Genomic DNA, 21,432 nt, shown 5'->3' on the forward strand with positions numbered 1-21,432 from the left:
CTAGAAAGCAAATTCTTAGGCTGACACCAATTAAAAAATATAAACACAGGCTATTAAATAGAGGCTAAATGATTTGTTTACAAGTGCATCAAATCTCCTGGGGTGGGGGGTTAAAAAAGGAGAATAAAGAAAGGAAAACACACAGGTTGAGGCCCTACCCATGAGATTCTGATTCACAGCTCAGATGTTTTTGATACTTAGCCAAAGAACGAGTTGAAAACCACTGGCCTGGAGCCAGACAATTTGGCCCCAACATTTTTCCTACTGGCCTCATAACTAGACCTGAGCAATTATTTAAACAGTTTGTAAGAATATAATCTATAATAGCAGCTGACATCTCCTGGATGACCACATGCCAGGTGTAACGAAGGGCACTGATGGATGATGCGCAGTCCTCACAACAATGGCGGGTGCATGAAGGTTAGGAAACACACCCAGGGTCACCCAGCCAGCTCTTCCTGAGGAAGTCACAGTTTACCCAGGTCCATCTGACTCAACTAAGCTACACCCCACTGCAGTACAATCCACACCTTGGAGGCTTAAGGATTGAACCAACAAATAAGGAAAGTGACTGGATGGGAAGGTGCTCCCAGGCCCCACAGGGCAGCTCAGGGAAGGCCAGCCATGCTCACCTTGCCACGGCACACAGAGCGCACACACTCCACCAACTGTCCAGTCTCCAGCTGGAAGGCCCGACAGCGTTTCATCTCCTGGTCCCACAATTTTACGGCACCTCCTTCTTTAGTCCTAAAAACCATGAAGCAGCACTCAGCCTGTTGTCCTAAGATTTCCCCATGACCCTCGCTCCCCTTTCTCTCCCAGTCATCAAGGTCATGGGCACCCAGGACTGGCAGGGTGTCTCCCTTCTTAGTTCCTGCTGCTGAGCCATCACAACCTGAAATGCCTTCAAATGTACTGTCTTTTGCAGAAAAGAAATCTGGAGAGTCAGTTTATGCTTTCATGACACCAACTAAGAACATTTCTCTTATCTTCATGCCTCATTGTCTGATCTTTCCTGTGCCACTGGAATTTCTGTCCCTTCTTCTCACTTCTCCTTCCTCTCTTCCCCTAAAGAGTTACTAAGAGTAGCATTTGAAACAGCAGAGCCCCTGTCGCTTGAATAGCCCCAGTTTATTCAAGAATACCTTCCACATTTTTAAACTACCAGTAACCCACCTCTCTGCTTCTCTCTTTCCTATGAGGTTTTGGATCTAGGGCCCCCTTGGAGAGCTGACAGACTGAACTGCCCAATGCAGAAAAGACAGGAGAGCAACAATCTGCATTTTCCCCAAGTTAAGAATGCTTTTGTCAGTTTCTCCCAAGACATTAACAGAGGACAAATTATTTGCTGAGGAGCTTCTGCTTACGGTCGCTCTTTCCCACCAGTCACAATGAGTCCATCCCGGAGAGTGGTGTACATTGTGAACACAGGGCCTGTGTGTGCCTTGGCCACCAGCCGGATAAGAAAGTGGTCCTTCCAGACATAGACATCTCCATTGATGGCACCCGTGAAAGTGAGGTTGTTCTGCAAACAAAGGGACATCTTCCACACCAGGAGCACACTCAAGAGGGTCTCTTCCCAAGCCACCTGCTTCCTTATTAAGAGAACCAGACCTGCATAGTCAATTTTATCTTAATTAAGCAGGAAAATCACAAAAAGCATAAAGCAATTACCGGGCTTTGAAATTCACCCTATTTAGTTGGTTTAGGGTATTTTATTTCCCCACTGAACGCAGCACAGCATAAACAAAAGCATGGCCCAGGGGACAGCAGGGGAAGGGCCAGCTTCAGCCCAAGAGGAGTCTTTCCTGGGGCTCATCTATAAAGTGGATAAACCCACACCTGGAGGACCAAGAGTTGACTGCATTCCAAAACATCCCCAGGAGCCTGCATAGGCTGAGGGACTCTAGAGTCACTTAAGGGTGGCAACTGAGGGATGTGTGGAACAAGAGGACTGGGAAGAAAAAAGATCAGTGCCCAGCTCTGGGAATTGTTCCCAGCATCCTCAGAGTTATCTATTCCAGGTCTGCTAGGCGTGCATGTCAGGGTCTGCCTCTGGAATCACCTCCTTGGGAATTGGTGTGTGTGTGGTGGTGGTAGGGGTCCTACATTTTCTGATCAATATTTTGAGAAGAAAAATGGGAAAAAACACAGTCAACTCACCCTTCTATACTAAGAAAAGGGACTAGTGGTTGCTAAGAAGTCAGGAGAAGGTAGAAATGGGGCTTCTTGGCCAAATCCCCATCCATGCCCATATCTGGAGGAAAGAGGGGAGAGGGATCCAGGGTCCCTACTGGGGAAGCATCAGCCATAACTTACAGCACCGAAGGCCACTGACAGCATCGTCTGCATCTTGGCAGCCTCCATGGACCCAATGACTCCTTTCTTGTAAAGCAAGGCGCTGCCTGCCAGGGTCCAGAACTTCATGTGTTTGACCCCGACAGATACAAACTGTGTGTCTGAGTCAGGGCGAAATTCCACCACAAATATGCGTTCCAGGTGACCCCCGCGGCTGGCAACCTTGGCACCTGTGTGGGTGACAGCATCCAGTGAGGCCAGCCCTTCCTCAGTGCATGAGCTAGGCCACGGATGGTACAGCACAGACTAGTTCCCATCCCAGTGGGGGCTCAGGCCCACCTCAGTGTTCCTTCAATAGCACCCTCGCCCCTTCAGACAGTCCCCAAAGATTGGGGAGAAGGTGCGCCTGGGAAGTTTCCAGAGCAGTAGGAACTGCAAATAGGACCCCACCCCACAGCTCCACCGAGGTGTCCAAAAACAGAGCAGAAAAGGATGACCCGTGAGAGGGGGGCTCCAAGGTAAGAGGACAAGAGGAATGACTTAGGGCAGCCCCAGTTCCCTGCTCCAGCTTCACCTCAGGAGTCAACCCCCACAAGGCCAGGTCCCCTCCCAGGGTATCACTGGGGACTCACTTAAGAAAACTTTTATTTCTCTCCATTTCTGTGATTGTTTTCTTTAAGAAAAAAAAAAAAAGTTCTCTGTATTCTTCTTTATTTTGTGGACTTTAGGTTTAATTTTTTTTCCTTTCATATTTAATTGATGTTTTTAATTTTTTTCTTTTTTCTATTTTGCTTCATTTTTATTAAATGAACAACAGATATTTTCAATACTTTTTTAGAAAATACTTATTTTAATAGATATAAAATTTTTATGTACATATAATTTTTCTTGACAAATACCAATTACACATTTTTATGGACTTCAGTGTGATATTTTAGTACATGTATATAATGCATAATCAGATCCAGGTCAACTGGTATATCAACCACCTCAGATATTTTGCTTTCAAATATTGATCATTTCTTTTTGCTGGGAACATTCAGAATCTTCTCATTTTGAAATATCTATCAATTGTTGTCAACCATAGTTATTCTGCTTTGCTATAGAACATTAGAAGTCATTTTTCCTATCCTGCTAATTGCTGATTTTTTTCTTCAATCCATTTTTATTGTCTCCTGAGTTTTATTTAACCTTCGTCTTAATCAAATCCCAATTCTACTATTCATTTACTTTTGTGACTCAGTTTCCTCGCCATAGATTTGGGATACTAATGGTTTCATTTTATAAGGTGTTGAGGATTAAAAAGGGATTTACATAGTGAAGCTCTTGGGGAAGCTATAGTCATCACTTCTTTACCTCTTTTTAAAATCTCTTGGTCTGTAGTTTAAATCTATCTCTTGATGTCTTAATTTTTATTTTAAACTTGTTACCTTTTCTTTCAAGTTTCAAAATTTAACTTATTTTCAGTGTTTTTATTCCAATTTTCACTGTCTCCCGTCCCTTAATTATTTATACTAATCTTTCCCCCCTTTCCTCCTGCCATTTTGTGTTTATTTGCTTTGACAATGGTCTCTGCCAGAGTCGGGTAGGGGGGTGTTAAGGCAGCTGGGCCTGTAACTGTCCCTCAGAGGCTCCCTAAAGGAAGCCCTTCCCAGGAGAGACTCCCAGGGCACTTCTCGCTATCATTCTCTCTCCAGTTGGAATCCAGGACTTACTGTAAAATTCATCTCACTACCTCAGGCTCAGAAAATTGTGAAGTCCCTGATATCCAAGGTTATCATAAATAGTTAAAAGACAACAGCCTGGGAGAAAGTGCTTGCAACTCTTAGCAGAGTCAAAGGATCAACATTAATAATTGATGAAGCGCAACGAATTGTGAGAAAAATCACCCTTCCACCCCTCATAGAGAATGTATTTGAAGAGGTGAATTAAAGAAGAAACAGAACGAGTGGCCAAAAAGCCATGGTAAGAGGATGAGATAAGATGCATGTTTTTTAAGCCACTGTTCTTTCCTTGTTTGAATCTCGTGGATACTTCTAATTGTGGCGACATCTACATTCCTCTTTGCATTGGCTTCTACTCTGCTCAGAGCAAATTACATAATCTTGTTTAGGACCCAAAAACATGCATTTTATGTAATAAGTGAAATATGTAATTTTAAATGCCATTTTATCCTATTCTATATACTCATCTTCCCCCAAGTAATCCTCTAACAAAAGAGGAAGATATAATATGCTCTATAGTGATAAGAAAAATGCATATAAACCTCTCCAGACACATTAATTTGTAAATAGGACTTTATGTGAAGGAAAAGGCACACTAGAGAAGTAAGGGAGAGGAGGGGACCTGTCCACAGTCAACTGGGAGGAGGTGGTGGCTGGGGACAGGCTGGGGGATGTCATCACTGGCTCAGAATCCTTCTGCACAGATTGATTCCAACATTACCAAAGAGCAGCCTTCTCTTCTCTCTGGGAGCTTGTTTAAAGACATGGGTCCTCCAGTCCTCCCTCAGGAGGTTAGAAGGTGCTCCTGAGCAAGAATCTGTGCCAGGGCAGGGCCAGAGCAGGTTCTGCCTGGAGGGACAGATGGAGGAAGTAGGACAAGCCTGTGTGTGTAGGGACCCTGCTATCACTTCCTCTCCAGGATCTGGGACTAGGGTCAGCAGTGTAAAGAAAAGCATCACAAAGCCCTAAGAAAGGGCTTAATAATAAGGGATTTCCCACAATACGTGGGCTCCTCTGGAAGTGAAGACAGCCATGTCCTTGGAAATGTCTAGCAGAGGATGGGAAAAGACCCCTAAAAACGGCATTCAGAGGAATTTCTCCATGGGATGTACCCTGACTGACTGGAAGATATCTCTAGTCCTTCCAGCTCTAGGATGCTCTGAGTCTGTAAGTTAGACTCGAATTCTCATTTGAGTGGATCAGTTGGCCCACTTGACTCACAAGGAATGAATCTGCATTTACAGATGATCTACAGATCAATTACAGGGCTACTTGGGCACAATGTACTGGTGAACAAGAAAATGAGAAGGGATAGTTTCCCAGGAACACTGTGAATCTAGCTATCTTCCATGAAATATAAGACATAATTCTCATTCTTAACATCTTTCTCAAATGGGACCTCAGAAGTACTGGAACTGTCCTCTTAATGTGCCCATCTCTTTATGCCTCTCCCCTCCCCCTCCATGGGAAGATGAAGAGATAATGGGACTCTAGACCTCTGAATTGGAGAAGTGCCACCTCTCTGCTTGCCTGCTCAGCGTGTCCCAGATAGCAGCTGCAGACAGACCTCATTAATGTCCTCACTAATTGGATTTGCTTTTGCCAGAGCAGTACCTGACCTGAGGATATACTCAGAAGTCTGCACATCTTTAATTTTAAGACCACTGTAAATTTAGTAGTAGTTAGTTTGTGTGTGCCTGTGCATGCACATGTGTTGGGGGAGAGTAAGAAAGAAATTCATTAAACATAAACCTTGATTGTAAAATGAATCCCTATTCCAAAAAAGTTAAAATGTAAAAAAAAAAAAAAAAAAAAATTAAATTCAATTTGCTTCGGGAACTAAGATAGCAATAGCCACTCCACTTCCTATAACAAGGCAACTAAGGGGATAAGGCTGTAACAGAACCAGAGGAGCCGAGGAAGGAAGATTTTGGGAAGGACAAGGAAGATTTTGGGAAGGCAGAAACAGGGAGGATGCTCCCGGAGGAGGCTACCAATAGGTGTACTTCACCCAACCGCCCAAAGATCCTTCACTAACCAGCCCAGGGTTCCCAGGCCAGCCTCCACCTAGCCATGGGGCCGAGGGACACTGTGACATCTCAGGAGCATCTACCCGGATCCCAAGAGCCCTGGATGCTGCTTGCCTAGCAGCAAGGCCTATGGTGGACTTTGGAGTGAGGCCCAGCTGGAGCTGCAAGCGTACCCCCTGGAAGGTACAGAACAGACCCACTTGGTTTACCTTCCTGCCATCGCCAGACAGTGATGGTGTGCTCAGGGTCCACTCCCACAGACACCAGCAGCTTTCCAGTGGCACTGAAGTTGACATAATTCACCCCCTTGGAGTGGAAGCACCGCAGCATGGAGAGAGTGTGTTTGGTCATGGCGTCCCATATGTGGATTGAAGGTGTTGTTCCTGGGTGTGGGGAAGCACAACAGAGAGCGATGGAGCCCAGGCAATGCTTGCATTCATTTCAAAGCCTTCCTTAGACAAGTTTCTGGGGGCATTACTGCTAACAGAGTAAGAGTCTTACAGTCTGACCTGGCCAGAAAAGACAATGGGAATTGCTGTTGAAGGCAAAGCCCTGTGGATGCTTACATCTGACACACACACGCTTGTGGAGGATTTTATACAAAGGAAACCGGTGAGGTCAGTGATTTGTATCTGCAAGTCAGCCAGATACAATCAGCAAACATAAGACGTTGACATGAATTTGCTGTGCAGATTCGAACTACTCACGGACGGAGCGGCCTTACCTGGGGTTTCCGTGATATCACCTGCATTGGGTGGGCAATGGCAATGAGGAAGCATCAAGGGAAAACAATAGCTAAAATAAGTCACGTTTCCAATAGCGAAGCACTCAACACCAGCATCAAAAAGTTCCAAATTAAATTTAAAAATGGACATGGGTTCAATGGAAACAAGCAGAAAGGTACTTTTGTAAAAACTGCCTTTGAAATGACAAATTAAAAACAAATGTTTTACAAATGTGACTCGGGTCACATTTGTCCTCGGCAGCTTCCGAGGGTACAGAAGAGCAGGGCACACATACTACAATCTACCCTTGCTGAGCACAAAGCACCAGGCTTCAAGGCATACGAGTCTTCAACACCTGGGGCCTGAAAAATTATTCTTGCAAGTCCACAGAGATGGGGACCATTCATTTATTTAGACTCTCAGACTCTGATCTGCCTTTCCCTTTTTTTCAGAATCACCAATCACTGGATGTGAGAACTTAGTAGACAAAGATACATTTATGGTTGAAAAAAATCAACAGCAACATCCACAAGAAAGGGTGAGCGCCAGCTACACACTCCCTCTCCCAATAACTGCTACTAAGGCGGCATCCCAGGTCAGCTGGGTGAGCCTTTGCTGCTGCACGGCTCCTACCTATCTGGCTGGTGGCCACCACATTTCTGTACTTGGGGTGCTGGTTCACTGTAAGGCAGAGGATGTCATCTGTGTGTTCCAGGTAGAAGCTCTGGCTGCCTAGGAGAGAAGTTATAGGCAGGTGAACAGTGGAAACTAAAGACCTTTCAAGAAAACCCCAGAGCTTCATGTGCAGTTTTTGGAAATTGTAAAAGTGACAGCTTAAAGTACCCCCCACTACCAATTCTTATTTTCAAAATCATTCTTGGAAAGATAAGAGTTTTTATTCTTCTTCTTCACATAATCTACCAGGGCTCAGAGAAGAGCCAGTGTCTGTCATCTGACCCACTCAAGCTCCACCTCAGTCCCTCCCACTACCCTATGTGGGTCCAGAGCACAGTCCAAGTGCAGAGGCTTCCAGAGCCCAGAATAATGAGGGTGAGAGTTTCCTCCTCTTCATGGCACAGGGTTGATGGCTTCTCCATGTCTGCTTCTAGGCAGGGCAGGGTGAGGGGCCTGGAGATTATCCTCTGCTGCACCAAATGGCACAACTTATTCATCATGAGGGAAGTCTGTGGATGAGAAATACTGAGGGAACCCTTTAATCATGTTTAGTTGCCAAGTAATAAACCCATTGGTGTGCCCAGGTGATATAGGTCAAGGCTTTACCCCCCAAACCTAACTCAATATGTTGCAACAAGTGGAAAATGGGAAAGAAATACTTTGTCCTTCACAGTAAATGGATTTGATGACTTCCAAAGTGGTCACTTTGAAACCACTGTATACCCAAGAACAAAAAAAGAGTAATACAAAAAGAAATAGCACATGGCCTCTAAATTAATATGTGGCTATAAAATTGAGAAAATATGTAGAAAATTTCAAGACCTCTTTCCCCAAAAGTGACACAAATCAATATGCTCACAGTGACTTCACTGTCTAAATCTAAGCATGAACAATTTTACAGAACTAGGAGGGAATATAAAAACTTGGAAAAAGGTTTGTTTTGAAATATGAAGACAAAATGTTAACATTTAAATTTGAAGATAAAGATAATGAATAACTATTAAATTAACTTCTAGATGTTTCTTTGTTTGAAATGTTTCTTATTTTTTTTACCTATTTTTTATTTTTATTTCTACAGACTGCATTTTGATTCATTGTACACAAATCGGGTACAACTTTTTGTTTCTAAGGTTGTACACGATGTAGATTCACACCATTCATGTAATCATATATGTACGTAGGGTAATGATGTCTGTCTCATTCCACCATCTTTTGTACCCCTGTCATTATGTAGTTAAAGGACCTTTTGGGTATTTTTGTTTATTGTTTTTTATTCTCATTGTAAATGTAGCTCAGAAGTCAGCACAAACAAAACTTGAAAAATCCAACTGCTAAAAAAATTGGTCATGGCTAAAAACTGAGAAAAGTCGCTCTATGCGGGAATCTCTTGGCTCCATGTTCTGTTCTGACTGGCTTCTCTCCACACCCTTCACCTTGGCTGCTGGAAACATGGATGGCTCCCTCCTGGGCCTACACCAAGTCAGGCTGGGCGCAAGCCAGAAAGGACGAGCGCCTGGACTCCCAGGACTCTGCCTGGGCTCTTCTGGGACTGAATGATACCAGCCTTGAAGTGAGTGAAATGGCTCTAAAGGGAAGGAGGATGGTTGAGCTTTGGGCATGAAACAGTGGGAAATAGGTATCAGGGCAGAGTGAAGAGCTGGGTTGAGAAGGTGGCTCCCACCTGTGGAGAGGTTCTGGACGATGCCAGCCGCTGCTGTGTGGAAGATGATGTCGGCCCCGTCGTTAAGGTAATGTAGGTTGTTGCGGCAGTCAAATCCTCTATAGCCAAACACATGGTCCAGAGCCAGCTCCTGTGTACACACACGTTAAAGCCACTCTTGGAGAAAGTAAGAGCAGAAGAACAAACCCATATCCAGGAATAGCCATGCGTGCCATAGGACGGTATGGCTAGTGAGGGCCACCCCTCACTGAAAGCATTTTGCTTATTGACGGAGGATAAAATGTAGCCCTTTACTTAGTTCCCTGAAATGCTATGGGTGGCACAGAATTTTAGTGACTTTTCAAAATAAGTCAGATTTACTTCCTGGCTTCTTTAGTAAGCTAAGGTGCACTGATCTGATGCCCTGTCAAGGTGACCCACATCTGCACGTGGCCTGCACTTGACACTCGAGGTGAGCTAAACAGCGGCTCAGGTTTGTTTTGAGAAGTCCCATAGATGCAGCTGGGACTGGCAGAGCAGAATACTGGGGCAAATGCCATGCTCATTCTGTCAGTTGGTACTTGCCCTACAAAGCTTCTCCACATTTAGATCTTTTTGCCCCCCAGTGACTAGATACTATTCTGGGTTTATAGTCTTCTCTCCTTCCTGTCTCGTCTTCTATGACAAAGAGCAGTGACTGATTCAGATCAGTTCTCAGTTGCATTCAACACACATGCACTCGGCAGCTCCTCCATGCCTGGCACTGTGCTGGTTGATAGCATACAAGGTTAACAGGATGTGGGTCCTTTTCCTCCAGTTTCTGATTCTGGCCTTTACTCTTTCCAAAGTTTATCAATTGCAAATATCAGATTAATTCTCCTAAAATACCATGGCACTGCTAAAACATTCACTGTCTTCCACTGTCCATGAGAGAAAGCCCAAACTCCTGAAGTTGGCACAGTTGGCCCCATGCTCACATATCTGATTGACTGCTGCGCTCCTTGGTCAACTTGACTCTTAACCCACATATTATAAGCTTTCTTGTGTTATGATTTTACTTTTTCAAATTCTCAACTGGAAAGCTCTTTTTCTCCTTTGGACTCAGTCAATATCCACCCCTCAGACTTCCTGCAAGCTGCGTCCCAGAAAGCGTGCATTTCATAGATAATTCTGCTCCTGGAGAGAGTGGACAATGGGTCCAAGCTGGGCCGGTCTCCCCCAGGCATTTAGAATTGGGGGAAATGAGTTTGATTTGTGTTCTGGTGGGGAATCACAGGCAATGAGCCTGGAAGGTGGCTCTGGGTAAGGTTCCTGAAACCATGAACTTGAACCCTACTGGCAGTGTGGGAATCTCCTGAGTCTTAAAGCTGACCGTGGCAGGAACAATTTAGACTTTAAAGAAAGCGCTCTGGGTTAGCAGGTCTCTGTGAAAACAGCAGGCTCACCAGAGTTGATCCTCAAGTCTCAATGACTCAACCCAAATCCAATCACTCACTGGGCTTGGTAATCCTGGACCTGAACTCCCTCAGCTTTCCTGCACCACAGTGTCCTCATCTGCAACAGTACCTACCTCATACGTGAGAGGCTCGTTTGAAATATTTCATGGGAAGTATGAAGCATAGTGCCAGCACATGGGAAAGTTCTCATGCCACGTTAGAGACAGTAAATAAATTCTCTTGTGCACATGCTCATGTGCTCTCTTTACTTTCTTCCTTCTTGTCTATCCAAGGGATGCTGAGGGCCTGAGTGGTAGGAGGCATAGCATAGGGCAAGGGTCAGCTAAGAAGGACACGGGGCATTTCATAGTTAGTACTGATGGGCCTGGTAATAGGGCTGGGGATGAGGAAAGTGACCTGGATGTGAATCTGGTCCTGGGGATGGTGGACACAATGCCATGTAGAAGGGAGAGGGGACTAGAGAGAGCCAATGGGTTCGTTTGATGGAATCGGTGAGATAGGCAGATGAAGATGTCCACCAGGCAGTCTTAGAATGTTGATATCAGATCAAAAGCACATAGCTTAACCTCCTCACCTCAACCAGCTTCTTTTTTTTGGTAATATTGTTCTTCTGGAGTTTCTCAGGCTGGGGAGCTGCTCGGCTAACAGGTGGTCTGAAACAGAGAAGTCAAAGGAAGTACAATGTTGAACAAAAGGCTGCTTGCCGGTGGTTGGTGAGGCCAGGCTTCTTGCTCTTCTCCCTGGCTGGAGGACATTCTGTCTGAGGTTGTTCAGTCCTGCCCCGCTCCCTTACCCACTCCTAGAAAAAGTAGCTTTTGACACACACGGTACCACGTGGTTCCCCTGGGTTTGTAGTGCTGAGCTCGGTTTCTGCACCCTGTTCAGCAGCTGTCCCTCCTCCTCCACCTAGCATTGTCCGGGGAGTCAGGAGAACCCGTGAGCTAGAGGGGCTTGTTTTAAAATTAAGCAGGAGCCTAAGCAGGATTTCACTTACTGAACTCATTGGCCATTTCCAGACAGGGATGTGCCAATGCTGTTCACAATCAGATGGTCAAAGATCACATCATGATGTGAGATAGGACTCACAAGCCACGCTTTGGAACAGGCCCTAAGGCCACTTGCAAAGTGCCCAGGCTGGTCTGGCCACACGAAAGGGCAAGAAGGAAGCAAAGTGCTGACAGAACTTTGCTCTTATCCTGCCCTATACCTCAGGGCAATGATCTGCCTTAAGCTGCTATTACCACACCAAAGGCTGCTTTTCCCTTCTCAGTTTAGGGGATTGAGGTCTCCAGATTCAGTGAAGAGATTTTATAAGGAGGAAATCCTAATGGACTCTTGCTTGAGTAGGCCAATGCTTTGTGGTTCCCTTAAATAAAACTTCTCTAAGTTTAGAAAATGGGGATGGGGTGGGGGAGGTGGGAGACCTGCACGAGCTCCTGCTGCTCATTCCAAATCCATTAGTTATTGTTCTGGGGAAATGCAAAGAGAAAGGATTACCTTGATCCCCTTGGAAGCAGCAAACAAAGCCAAGTGAGAAACTTAGTACAGTTTAGAGCAGCATTAGCAACCACCTCATTCATGCACAAGCATTTTCCAAGTGAACACATTCCTGTGTGGCACAAACCATGCTTCCCCAGCATGCCAGCAAAGAACTAAAACAGAAATGAAAGAGTGCACCAGTCTACAAATTCAGAAAGCTCATACCCTGGCGTCTCTGGGCAAACTCTGCACTAAAGCGCCTACAGAATGGGGAGAAAAAAGGAAGCTTGTCAATGCTTCCGGCACGCTGTCCATGGCTTTACAAGCCTGGGACTCTGCTTATTTTAGAGTGTGCTGGGGGAGAAACTTGTCCGAAAAACAATGACATCCTCCTGGATGTTGTGGGGAGTTACGCACAATGGGTGCTTTGTTCCCAAATTAAGTTCGACTCATAGTTTAGCCCAATCTTCCCAGTGTTTCTCGGCAGGTCAGCCTGCCTGCCGAAATAGCTTGAGGACTTTTTGTGCAGGAGAAAACAAGATACCTTTATTTTCTCAGAAACTCTTCAATCAAAACATGTTATGTAATCATAAGTGATAATTGGACCAAATGGTATTATAATCACTACTGAAGGATGAGGAGAGCACACACCCCCGCCTGACATCATCGTCACCAAATTGAGCAAAATCTCGAGGCTGGGGCATGCCAGTTCTCACAATTAGACACTTCCTGCACATTAATTATCACTTCCCAGGACATCTGCTCTTTCTTCTGTTTTAGTGGGGCTTTCAAATGAAATCCGTGGGTTTCTTCTTTCACCTAAAAATGTTTTAAGTGGATGACAAAAGCAAGCCAGGGGCTGTGATGACAGCAAGAGGTCACTGAGCAGCAGCCGGTTCGTGAGGCTTCATTTGAGATTCAACACAGGGCTCGTTCCCAGGGTGCACACGGTTGTATAATATGCAGCATATTATACAGTGTAGAGAGAGTATGCATACGAGCACAAATGCTGTGTACTTATATATACACCAGATTGTATATATACACACAAAAGGCAATCCGATGCTTTTTTCACCTTGATTTTCAGTTAAAAAAAACTGAAAAGTAAAGCAATCTCAGACCGTTTCTTTCATATTTCACAAGCATATGTTTATAGCTGTATTGCTTCAAAACTGAAGATGAGGGGAGCAAGGGGGAGAAACCTGCGTTGTGGCAAATTCAGCGGGTTCTAAGGAGGGACCTTCGCGCGTGTGGATTCTGCATGAGCACTAGTACCGGATGCTCACCGAACACCTGTGCTTTTCCAGAGTGGTGAGGATACTTACTTGACAATTCCCTGCCTCCAGAGGAAAGCAAGTTAAAACACAATACAAGTATTAAAGGCTTCTTTCCGAGCATCTATAAACAGTGTTCGTAACATCAAACGTGGGAGGAACTGCCAAGAGTCTCAAACACTGGAGGTTTAGCATTTTTCAGCAGATCTAAGTCCTTCCAGATTTAGATTCCACTGGAAATGTGATGCCGAAGAGCTTCGCTGAGGTAGGAAAGAGTGGAGGGTACAAGGACATTCACTCACTTTTCAGACCAGCAACTCCTTACAGTTAGTTGGTTATTCCCACTTGGCCCAGGATGGGAGAACCAGGAAGACAGTGAGCACTACTGGAGGTTGGCAGGAGACCCAACAAGGTTAAGCACCCAAAGGTGAGAGGGCAGAGAATCCAGGTAGGAGGTGCAGGCCCAAAAGGAAGTAGGGCTTTGAAGTGATTCAGGGAAACAAAGGGGGAAAGCAGCTTCCATTGGGCAAGAAATTAAAGGAGGGAGTCTCGAGAGAGAGCAAATTAGATAAAAGAGAGAGGGTGGTGGACAGGCCTGAACTCCAGAGAGAGTAGGAGAGAGGCTCTGCCAGGGAAGAGAGGTGATGGCAAGAAGCCCAAGGAGAGGCCTGTGAGCCCGAATTGTGACCTGGTGCCGAGTAAGGAGGCAGCCCTGCTCTTGGGCTCAATGCTGGGGGGCAGAGGGCATACAGAGTAGAGGTCACTAAAGATCACTCCACATCTGCCGGCAGCCATTACCTCCTGGCCATGGAAATAGGTGGCGTGCTGTGTGGGCAGTGCAGGACCATGGAAGGGTCAATCCCTGCCATTCTCCCACTGCCTAGCAGCCAGGCTCCTAAGAGAAGTATAGACTCAAAGACGTGTAGAGTGTAGCCCTAATGCAGGGTCTCACCCCGCCAAGGCCCACAAGGGTGGCCCATGTCCTGGTTTCTTTCCTATCTACTCGTCCCCTCCCCAAGATGTTGGACTGGCTGAGTGGGAGAAGGAGCAGAGTTCACAGCAGCCTGAAAAGCACAGGGAGTTCAGAGCCATGGATCTTCGGGAAGCTTCTGTGGTGGCTGAGTTACAACCCAAGAAGGGGCACCATGAAAACCAACGGGGGGTAGGGCTTGATCAAGGGTTGGAGAGACAGAGCAAGAAAGTTGCTGCAATCAGTTCTGATAAAGAGGGGTCTGGCAGTGGGGAAACATTCCAATGAGCCATGAAATAAATGTAAGTTCTAAGTTGTTTTTAGTGGTAAGTCAGACGATGTTTAATGTTCAACATGTTTTTGGAGGAAACAACTTTGTTTAGGTTCCAAAATGTGCCTGAAATGCTTAAAGTGTTTTCAAAATGTCTTGGGAAATGCAGCTACCTTTGGATGATCTTAGGTGGAAACTAATACATGACCCGAACTCTATTTTAGACATGTTCCCTAACAAGATCTGTCACCCCATAGATGAACTTCTGGGATTCAGTGAACCCCCTGACATATACAAAATTGTGTTTGCACATGTGTGGAAAATGAGGCATGTTTTAATTTGATTTTCAAAGAAGTCTGGGATTTAAGAGAGAGAAACTGACTTAAGATCTGCTGTTCTAGGATAAATCCAGGTTTAGGAAACATCTCCAAAGCCATGGGGCACTCTGATATCAAAATGAATGGACTTGGCTTCTGTTAAGTATACTCCTATGTCTTCCAGAACCATCTACTGAGTTGCTTCATGGAAAAGTAGAGTTAAGGGGAAAGTTTCAGGCAGGAAAACAATGGAATATCCTGAAATAAGCCCACCATGTTGAAAATGCTTTTGACAGAAACCTATGACAAAGTCTTGGGTTTTTGTTTTGTTTTGGTTTTGGTGGTAATATAGCCTCAGAGTTGGTCATTTTAGGTGAATATAAAATTATCTGGATGAAAGATGGAGGGCATAAAGGATAGAGTGGAAGGAACTAAGAGTTAAAGGTGGGTAGATTAGTGAAGAGGTCACTGCAATAATCCAAGGGAGGAAGGATGAGCTTGATTTGGAACAGTGGTTGAGGAGGAGGAAATAAGCAAATATTCAATGAAATATTTGTGAAATGGGCTTCACTGCACTTTGTAGGGGATGAGTAGGAAAAGTAATTCAAGTGGAATACCAACTTTGGCTGGGGGTCTGGGGGGATGATGGTAGCATTGACAGAGACAGGAGAAGAGGCTTTATAAGGAAGATGGTGGCTTCAGTTTTGACAAATCATACTTCAGACATCTGCATGATGGCTATACTAATAGGAAGTTCAGCTGAGAGATGGGACTCAGAGAAATGGCTGTGGGAATCATTAGTTGATGGAGAAGACATGAGACTCATCAGGGACAGAATACAGATAAAAAGAGAAGCCAGTCAAAGGTGAAATCCTGAGGACCAATACCACATGAGGGGCTGGAAGAGGAAGCAAAGGGGGACATTGAGGAGAGAGAAAAGTAGGAGGTGGGCCAAAAAAGGTGAGTGAAAGAAGAATGCCTGTAACTTCACTGTGCAATATTGTAGCCAGTGCCACATATGGTTATCTAGCACTTGAACTGTGGCTATAACAAATAAAGGTATACTCTGTGAAACACAGATCAGATTTTAAAGACCTAGTAAAACTAAATTTTAAAAAGGATATAAAGTAACTCATTTAAAATATTTATTATAGGTTGATATAATATTTTAATACATGTGTTAAACAAAATGTATTATTCAAATTAACTTCATCATTTCAACCTTTTTAATGTGGCAGCTAGAAAAATCACACATAGGGTTCACATTATATTTGTATTACATGATGCTCATCTGAAAGAAAGAGTTGACTGGATTAGAATTTGAAAGTATCCATGTCAGGAGACTGGCAGGGACAGAAGAGACAGAAGGGGGACAGAGAATAAAGGAAAGACTTTGTGAAGCCTGTATGAGAAGGGGAGAAGGGAGGAAAGAGAAGCATTGGCTTCTGTTTTCTCAGTGACAGAGGGGAAAGCCGCTATCCGCCAAGTATATGGGGCATAAGATGGAGGAGGGGGAAAAATTTTTGCTGACTACTGGGAGGGTGGTAAAGGGAGCCAATTAAAGAGAAGAATAAAATGAACCAGCAGCGTACAACCTACAGGTGGCTGGCAAAGTGGCATCTCTGTGGTGGCAACCTTTACCAGTGTATGGTTTCTCTAGTGGAAAAGTAGGAAGTAGAATACAGGGGTAAAGAGCCCAAGGGACTGCGAAAGTGACAGTAGGCAGGCAAAATAACAAGGCTACAAGGGGGGCTAATGTATTCAGGGGGCAAAAAAAATGGGAGGTGTCTAGGCACTAGATGTCTTCATGAAATTAGAGATCATGTACACTCAGAATGAGAAATCCAGAGAGAGAAGGTTAAGTCACTGAGGGAGAAAGGATGGGTGAAACCAAGGCCTGGCAGGAGCTGGGGTCATCTAAGTGACATTAGCTGAACCCCTCAGACACAGGAAGTTGATAAATGAAAAAACAGGGAGGAGCAGAAGATGGCAGAACATGAAGTGAACTTCATGGAACAGGATGGAACAGATTTAGGAGTGTGCCAAAATACTTTAAATATGCCCACAGGAGCATCCCAACAGTCCCCGCTATTCAGACCATTAACATCATTTGGGGGGCATGAATTGAACATCCAAACAATTGCTTCTACAAATGCCTCCTTGGTGACCACATTTTGACCCACACAACTGTAGAAAGAGTTCAATGATCCTGATGGCATCCACTCCCTCCAGAGTATCTGTGAGATTTTCAGAGAGCTGACTGAAATAGTGAAACATAATCTGTCATAGTCTACAGGATGATCCCTTTTGATAGAAAAGTGCATATCTATTTATCATGTGTTTTAAAAAAATCTCCATAAATAAATAGGTTTGATTCGACTGGTTTGGTTGCAGGAGTGTGATTTAAAGAAAAAATTATTTTCTAGCATGTTACCTCTGGATTTTTATGCCCTGACGCATTCTTTGTGACAAAAGATAAACAAATCATCTTATAATGAATGGCAGTTTAATGCCTAAAATTATCAGTTATATAGAAGTCAGAGCTTTGCTTCAAACTTAAACAGAAAACCAAGAGGTTGAATAGGAAAAATCACTTATGAAAACGGCATTAAATTCACTTAAAATATTAATTATTTGGATTTTGGTGGAGTTACCCGGCTAAACAAAGGCCTTTAAAATAATTTCAGCGTTTCAGGGTTTAATGGATATATGATTTCAGTTCCTCCCACCCACCTTCATAAAAAGAACAGCTCTGAGGGCTGAACCCTCACAGAATTACGGCGGGGAGCGAGGGAGGAGAGAGCAGCTCACGTAGGCTCTGGAGGGCTGGCAATGCAGGTCCAGCACCCCTGCGCATGCGCAGTCACACTCTCCCACAGGGAGGGCCGAGCCCCCAGACACCACGCACGCGCAGTGACTCTCCCACCATGAGGGTGAGCCTAGCGTTTCTGAAACATAGAAGCCTGTGCAGGGCTCAATACTAACCCCGGGCTCTTGGACGGTCACTCCATCCTCACAAATGGGATGGGCATGTAGGATTAAAGCTTCGTCCCCGTTTACTAGACCAAGCTTTAAGTCAAGATTGAACGGTTCTGATAGGTCTCCCTATGGTGAATTGGCAGCACTTGCTCAGCAAGATTGTCATTTCTTAGCAACTCTAACAATACAAGCTTACAAAGCAGCTATTGAGCGGGGGATGACAAAGGGCCTCTGTCAGGCCCAGAGCAAAGGAAAATGTTGGGAGAGCAGGCTCTTCACTGGCCCATTGACATGGCCTGGAGGGAGCATCGCAGTTTTCATCAGCCGCATCATGCCTCAGGCAAGCTTCACACAAAACGTTCGCACAAAACTACTGATTAAATAAAGCATTTTTCAAAAATTGGGGGCAGGTTCTCCCAGAAGATTTCTGTCTCCAAACATAGCATAAAAGGTTAAGAGAAAAACTGGGATTGCCTATATATGGTGGTGTGTTTTAACTCGAGGAAATCTGTCTAAATCTTCCCAATTTTTTAAACATGCTGCCACTTAAGAGCCTGTTGTTTCATTATAAATTTGCTGACAATGAAGCTTTGTATGTAGAATAAGTGTGATGGCAACAGTAACACAGAATTTGTTCAGTTCCTTTTACCTGGGGTTAAATAGATTTAAACCAAACATTTCAATTCCTAATGGACAGATGGTGTAAAGCTAAAGAAAAACCAAAATTGTTCAACCAAATGTTTTTTGAGTATTTCCATAGCCAGATGGGGCATTCTCAGATTCTAAGTGCGACACATGGTTTCCCACAAAGATAAGGCCACCCACAAGTGCTAACAAAATGAAGGTGAAAGTCATCACTGACGAGGAATGAACTTGCACAGCATTCTCAGGAGAAATTTAGCTATTTATTAAGAGAAGCAGTCTAGGTAAATCCTTCCATTCACCTACTCATTCAGGAAATATTTACTATGTCCCATGTGGGAGGGGCACTGTTGAGCACACAGTGGAACTGTGACCCTCAGGGAACCCAGAGTCTTACAAAGCCTGCATCTGATAGAATTTTAAGTATCTTGATGCCATGGACCCCATACATTACGAATTATAGAAGGCTATTAATTTGAGGCTAAAAAAATCAAAACTGGAACAAACAAAAACCCTATAACATTTCTTTATAAACCCATGGTGTACTGTTTTCTATATAGGACTTGCTTTTAGCTTGGTTCATAAATCTATTCAAATGAACTCAGAAAGAAGAGCTAGAAGATAAATTTTAGGGACAAATCCATTGAGCCATAGGCACAATTTAAGATAATGGGAAGTCTTGGTGAAGCTCACACCAGACGCTTCACAAAGGCACTGGCACTTAAAAAGTCTCAAAATCTGCTTCTCATTTTGGTTTGGTAAAAGTTCCTTGGTTTCCTAAGGAACATATGCCTTTGAGTGAATATGTACCAGAAGGACTGAAATATTAATGTAAGAATATTCGCAGATCCTTTCTCTATAATCCCCTGCTAAGAATAATCCTGGCACTGCCATCTCCATGCTTCCTCATGCTGGCAGCTGAGATGGAGAGGGAACTGCCTTGTGGTAGAAGACGGTTTGTGAAGTGTAAACTGTTCCCTTCCCCAGTCCCCACCATAGAGGACTGGAAAAAGGACCCTACTTACATCAGTATGAAAATTGTTAGCCCCTGTTGTTGCTGGGGAGTGGGAAAGGGTACGGAGAGAATCAGCAGAGTCCTGCAGAGAAGGGAGAACAAGGATTACCCTTCAGGATCACATTTGGGGGTTACTGAAAAGACGATGAGCTGCTGATAGTTGGCATCAGCCAAATGTGGGTAAGTACTGCAAGGGGCCACTGGTTCCTGGAAATGAGTCCCTATTCCTGGGGACTATTGGAGGCACCAGTCATCCATACATATGAAAAGAAGCTTTCAGCATGTACGAGAAAAAAGAGTTGCTGGGTACCCAAGATCCCTCCTGAACACCCAGCTGTCCAAATACCCTACCAGAGAAAGGTGGAAATCACTTGAATGCCACCGAGATGCATCCTGGAGGTAAGGGCCTTTCCACTTCTAGCCACTGTTTGGATTTCCCTAAAGGTAGAAGCCAGATGGGGACCATAATCTAAGGGCTGGAAGGATGGGCAGGGGTGCCAATTCTTAGAGGCAGCAATTTCCATCCTGAATTTCTGAATTTTAAAGACAAGTTGTCGACAAGATCTCAGAATTTGATATCTACTCCAAGTATACTGGACATGAACTTAAATGAACTTGGTTAAGTGTTAAGGTATTTATTCACTGAGTACCAACAGAATCTTGGTTTTGGACATGAAACAGTTTATAAATCATATATTTTGTTTTCAGAGTTCTTCTCAGGGTACAGAAATGATACAGCTAGAGGGATGACCAGGGAACCATCCGACTGTGCTGGGCCTGCTGAGGCATGATTCTGCTGAAGCTAAAGTCAGCTTCTCTAACCTCATGGTGGATGTGTTGACATGTACTAGAATTGCAATGTGGTACTCATCCCTCCTGGGCTATTAGGCACATAGTTAGACTCTCCTAAGCAATGTGTTTGGGAAAGAGTTAGACAGTAGAAAGATACAGAATATGATCATAGGAAAATAGTAAAGAAATCCTATTATGCTCGTGAAAATCTTGTAATTAACTGCAATAATGGTAATGCCATTGTGTCTTAAGCCACCCTGTTTTGGACTGGCTCTTATTTTGTAAATTGCCCCTTGTAAAGTTATTGTTTTCTTTTTCCTTTGCCCAGAGTTGTACATTTTAAACAGAACTACCTTTGAATGACTTAAGACATTAACTGCTGGTGTCAGGTATTAGAGAAAAAGGAACTAGATAAACACTGACTCTAAGGCAACCTAATCAGTGATCTTTCTTTAGTTTTTCAGAGTTCATGACATCTGATGGTTTTCAGATGACATCAGACTGTGGACAAGAATTTGCAAATCTTATACTTTAATTAAAAGTGGAATAATGTTTAACTTGCAGGGAAATAATGTGCTTATCTAAAGAATTATGGGGATGGTCCAGGAGATAAAAGTTGTTTTTTATCTCAAGAATATTCTGACAGAAGAAGAAAAGAAAATGCAAGCCTCAGATCGTGAAGACCCTGCTCAACACATAGCCTTCTTTCCTGCTGTCCCCTGTCCCCTCTTTCTCCCCATGAACACCCTTTTACATGCCTTAGCTCCCCACCATGGTCTTTGTTTGGGGGATGACAGCCCTGCCCATCTTCTCAAGGCTGGCCCTTGAATAAATCTGATTGCCTTCTCACCACCTCTCACCTCCTAAGTATTGGCTTTTGGGTAGTGAGCAAATGGATTTGGGTTCCATAACAGTGAGTATGATTATGTTTTACTGGAGCATTCTGGGGAATTCAAAAACCATAATTGTGCTGAGGAAATGCACTACTAAGTGCCTGATTTATGTAACCATATCTATTTTCCATACACTCTAAAACTAAATAAAATTTACAATCTCTAACTTTTGTATGGCCACCTTTCCATAGTTTGCATTACTATCCTATTATGTGGATTAAGAAGATTGGT

General features: G+C 44.1%; 1 protein-coding gene across 8 annotated transcripts in view; it reads right to left on the reverse strand.

Moving 5' to 3' along the window:
* EML6 (EMAP like 6) overlaps positions 1-21,432 on the reverse strand; it is a 252,532-nt gene that overhangs the window by 10,579 nt on the left and 220,521 nt on the right. For 6 of the 8 annotated variants that reach the window (XR_013759096.1, XR_013759097.1, XR_013759098.1 and 3 more), the window contains exons 28-34: positions 11,144-11,222; positions 9,134-9,263; positions 7,411-7,509; positions 6,262-6,435; positions 2,320-2,528; positions 1,368-1,525; positions 633-747 (exon numbers count right to left, since the gene is read on the reverse strand). Coding sequence is in view for 4 of the 8 variants with exons in the window: in XM_079110188.1 (XP_078966314.1) it covers positions 633-747; positions 1,368-1,525; positions 2,320-2,528; positions 6,262-6,435; positions 7,411-7,509; positions 9,134-9,263; positions 11,144-11,222 (964 nt within the window). In the remaining 4 variants the exon portion in view is untranslated. Of the gene's footprint in view, positions 1-632; positions 748-1,367; positions 1,526-2,319; positions 2,529-6,261; positions 6,436-7,410; positions 7,510-7,579; positions 9,264-11,143; positions 11,223-21,432 lie in introns of those variants that run through there. The other 2 variants (XR_013759099.1, XM_079110190.1) reach the window with 2 other exon arrangements.

Source organism: Sciurus vulgaris, assembly GCF_902686455.1.
Source record: "Sciurus vulgaris genome assembly, chromosome: 14".
In the NCBI taxonomy this organism is placed as follows: Eukaryota; Metazoa; Chordata; class Mammalia; order Rodentia; family Sciuridae; genus Sciurus; species Sciurus vulgaris.